We start from the raw sequence: 4,824 nt of genomic DNA, 5'->3' as shown, positions 1-4,824 counted from the left end.
TTTGCATCACATTTCTGTTTACAATAAAACTAAAGGTGGACAGCTGATGACAATTGCTTTAACACAATTTGCATCACCTTTCTGTTTACTTCAAAACCACATAAATGACATTCAAACAACTTAAAATGAAAATTGAATCACTTTTTTACTTTCTCTTGAGTGTGAACTACCCCTTTGATAATACAATATGCATCACGTTCCTGTTTACTTCAAAAAATAAAGGTGGACAGTTGACATATTCACATCTGGACTCACAATACTTCCACTTTAAACACCAAATAAAACAACTTTCCAGTCAGTAAAGAAATTTTGTAGAAACGTTATAGTAAAAAGACTAGTATTTGGTATTATTTGTTTACCTGCAATGTTAGTCAGGTTTCCAGCATTCTTCAAAATATCTTATTTTTTGTTCAACAGAAAAAGTCAGAAACTCTTTGGAGAAAAAAGCTTTGGAACCACTTAAAAAAAAGAGTAAATAGTGAGCTAATTTTCATTTTTAGGGTGAACATGCTTTAACACATTTAATACAACAATATGAATCACCTTTCTGTTTACTTTACACCTAGCTGGATGATATTTGAACAACTTGAGGGAGAGTAAATGGCGAGTAAATGTTCATTTTGAGCGTGAACTATCCCTTTAATACTACAATATGAATCACGTTCCTGATTGCTTTAAAAGCTGGACAGTTGACATATCCACATCTGAACTCGCAACAATTCCAGTCAGTATTGACTGTGTAGTATAGGAATATAACTTTGTTATTTGTATAGTATTTGTTTACTTACGATGTTGGTCAGGTTTTCAGCTTTCTTTAAAATACCTTATTTCGTGTTCAACAGAAAAAAAAGAAAGTCCTAAAAGTTTGTAACCACTTGAGCAAGAGTAAACAGTGACTAAATGTTCATTTTGAGTGTGAACTATCCCTTTAACACTACAATTAGCATCACGTTCCTTTAAAAGTGAAGGTAAATAAAGTAAAGGTAGACGTATCCACATCTGCACAAGCAAAACCTCCGCTTTAAACCACAAATAAAGCAACTTCTCCAGTCAGTGAAGACTCAGCGAAAGAGTTTGTACTCACGCACTGCCTCCTGCTTGGGGTCGAGCGCCTCGGTGTTCTCCTGGATACGGTTGACGGTGTCCCGGAGCGCGCACACCCGCCGGTTCGTGAAAAGCAGCTCATTCTCGAGCTCCTGGAAAAGCGAGCAGGCGTGTTTGGCCAGGTCCGACAGCTGGCGCAGGGTCCGGGACAGAGCCACGTTACTGAAGGCGCACAAATCCTGAAGCAGCTCGTCCTCCGTGTCCGAGCGCCTGCACAGCCACTGGGGCTCCACGATGCGCTTGGAGAACGGCATTTTCTCATCTACAGTGTTTCAGTATAACATCCAGCCTGGGAGGAAAACGCAAACAGGTTCCATTTGTATGTATAAAATAAAACAAAAATGGTTAGTCCAGGGTCTCTCGCGGCTCGTCCTCCATCATCCTGCACACACACACGCACACTTTCATTCACACACACTGGTCCGCGCTGAGATCCGCCGCTGCCGCTTCTGCAGCCGCTGCCGTGTTTTTCTGCGCTTTAAACTCAGCGAGTGCTTTTAAGGAAAGGCGGCGAGAAACCCTGGAGCGGAGTGGAGATCCTGCTGGATCCGGAGCGGCAGACATACATTCAAGAAGCGCACAGATGTTTACTCTGCTAGTCAAAAAATATTAATCGGATTTACTATTCCTTTTAAATTTTTCTATATATATATATATTACATACATATATATACATACATACATACATACATATACACACACACACACACACACACACACACACACACACATATATATATATATATATATATATATATATATATATATATATATATATATATATATATATATATATATATATATATATATATATATAGCCTGAATTAAGCAATCAATACAATTTAGTATACTGGTCTAAAAAATTAGATGTTTACACTGCTGAAAAATGATTCATTGGATTTAATAATTTTGTTTTGTGAGATAACGGGTTGCAAACTATTTATATGGCCTGTATTTAAACAAACAGATTTGTTTAACAAACTCAGTTTGTTTGTTTAAATTCAGCCAGAACAAGTAAATAAAATATAGTAATGTTCAACTTAATGTGTTTGTTTAAATTCAGCCCCAAATAGTTTGTAACTAGTTAACTTTTGTAAATCCAACACTATAAAACCCAAAAAGTGAAGGTAACTGAAACCGTTTGAGGAAACCAATTGCAACAAACCATTCAAATTCAAAAACCAATGCAAATGAGTACTGTGAACTCAATCCAGTTGAGTAAATGGAGCAACTTGAGCACAGTAAAACGCAAGAAATAAAGAGAACTCAAACCAACTGAGTACTGTAAAACCCAATAAGTTAAGGCAACTCAAACCGTTTGAGGAAACCCATTGCTACAAACCATTTGAGTTAAAAAACGAATCTATTTGAGTACTATAAACTTACTGCATTTAAATTGAAGTAATGAGTAGGGCCCACACGAAATCTGTGCATGCAGAATTCCGTAGATTTCCCCAGATTTTTAGCCCATCATTGATTCTGCTTAATTACTTAAGTAAATGTGTGTACATTCATAGCTAAAACGGCTATAGATGCATGCATCAATGAGGTTTTTTTATTAACTCATTGCCTTCAACACTGAGTTCAAAACTCTTTTCACATGAGTAGAATGAGAAGTAAATTTTAACTTAACTACTCATTTCACTTGATAAAGTTGACTGTTGGGGTTTATAGTAAATTAAAAAAAATTTAGTGATACTTAAAAAAGAGGGCTTATTATAATATAAAGAATTTCAAATATGACATGTTTGTTTTGTTTAGTGTTAATGTACTTTGCTTTTTATAGTGCTTTACAGTATATTTACTACATCATATACTGTATTTGAATTAGCCTTTACTTTCATATTTTCAATTTTGTCACTAAAGTTAACTTTTGTCATTTTTTGAAATGGGTGCCATGTTGGCTCAGTGGTTAGGCATTGTCGCCTTACAGCAAGAAGGTCGCTGGTTCGAGTCCCAGCTGAGCCACTGACTTTGCATGTTCTTCCTGAGTTGGCGTTGGTTTCCTCCGGGTGCTCCGGTTTCCCCAAAGACACTCCCTATAGACACTCCCTAGAGTTAAAATTTGAATAAACTAAATTGGCTGCAGTGAGTGTGTGTGAATGAGAGTGTGTGGGTGTTTCCCAGTACTGGGTTGCTGCTGGAAGGGAATCAGCTGCATAAAATATATGCTGGAATAATTGGCATTTCATTCTGCTGTGGCGACCTCTGATAAATCAGAGACTAAGCCGAAAGAAAATGAATGAAAGGAAACTCTTAACCAATAAATAAACAGTGATTAAACAACCTGCACTGGCTTTGTGACAACTGCAAGAATCCAGAATAGTATAGAATAGAACAGTGGTTCTCAAAGTGGGGGTCGGGACCCCCCGAGGGGTCGCGGGGCAATGAAGGGGGGTCGCCTGGTGATTTTCCAAAAATCTATTTATTTTTATTAAACCATAAAAATTAACATATTTTATCCATAACTATACTGAAAATAAAAATAGTCGTTTATAGTTACTATATACTATATAGTTACTATAGTAGCTTATAGTTATTAGTTCTATTGGATTGCGACCTCTGGGGTAATTACATTATATTAAAGGCAGCAATAGCGTCAGATGCATTTTGATTTTATAACATCAGGTTATACTTTCTGGCACATTTAAAGCCCTGACACACGTTAAAAAATTTAATTGGTGTGTCTGCGTCATTGCATGCAAGGTTTCTGTATTTATACCTGAGAGGATATTGGGGGTCGCGAGTCACTGGCATTGTTATTTTTGGGGTCACGGGCTGAAAAGTTTGGGAACCCCTGGAATAGAATAGAATAGAATAGAATAGAATAGAATAGAATAGAATAGAATAGAATGCTGATGCTTGTGGTAAATATTAACTTAGTAACACTCAACCTGTGATGTAGCAAACACTTACTGACCTTTTAGCAGACAAACATTCCTCTTTGCAGACTCTGTGTGTGTGTGTGTGGGATTCCTGTGTGTACGCGTCACTGAGAGTCTCTCATTCACATTTGCTGAGTGAGGATTTCACTAAAGCCTGATAAGAAGTGAAGAGCTCACGTCCCTAAAGCCCTTCCTAGAGGAACTGCCATCACTGCAAACACACACATACACCCCCCACAAAATCAGTTAAATCAGACTGAAGAATTTCATCAATTGATTAGGTTTTCTGTCAGCATTATCAGTTGATGTGCTCAGATGCTGCAGATCCCTCTAGTGGCAGAATGTTAGCACTTCTTTTTGTTTATAAAAGTATATTTGTCATTATTATTATTATTATTATTATTATTATTATTATTATTATTATTATTATTATTATTAATAAAATAATAATAATTTATTGTTGTTTACACCACATAAAACCAACGTTTTTTTTAATCTCACAATAATACAGAAAAACAAATCCAATTGAAATAAGAAACAAAACAGAGATTTATTAAAATAAGAGTGTATTATCTTTAACTAACATCTTTAGGTATAGAAAGAAAATTGTAAATCTCTGTTCATAGCTAATACAACCTGTATATAATGTTCTGAGTACATCTATCTGTAAATATCACCATAGTTTTTCTATAACTGTACTTTATAACTTATACCTGTATCCAGCACTTGCTGCTATTGCACTGCTGGTTAGACCTAAACTGCATTTCGTTGCATTGTACTTGTACATGTGTTATGACAATAAAGTTGAATCTAATAAAAAAAAAAAAATATTGGT

General features: G+C 35.8%; 1 protein-coding gene across 4 annotated transcripts in view; it reads right to left on the bottom strand.

Moving 5' to 3' along the window:
• The window catches only part of nhsa (Nance-Horan syndrome a (congenital cataracts and dental anomalies)), a 213,576-nt gene extending 212,019 nt beyond the window's left edge, over positions 1–1,557 (bottom strand). For all 4 annotated transcript variants that reach the window (XM_021470044.3, XM_001919305.9, XM_021470045.3 and 1 more), the window contains exon 1: positions 1,085–1,557. In XM_021470044.3, the coding sequence (XP_021325719.2) occupies positions 1,085–1,358 (274 nt within the window). In that variant the 5' untranslated portion in view covers positions 1,359–1,557. The remainder of the gene's footprint in view (positions 1–1,084) is intronic.
• Positions 1,558–4,824: the final 3,267 nt, after the last annotated feature.

This window comes from Danio rerio, chromosome 23, assembly GCF_049306965.1.
Source record: "Danio rerio strain Tuebingen ecotype United States chromosome 23, GRCz12tu, whole genome shotgun sequence".
In the NCBI taxonomy this organism is placed as follows: Eukaryota; Metazoa; Chordata; class Actinopteri; order Cypriniformes; family Danionidae; genus Danio; species Danio rerio.
This window is presented reverse-complemented; position numbering and strand designations above follow the sequence as displayed.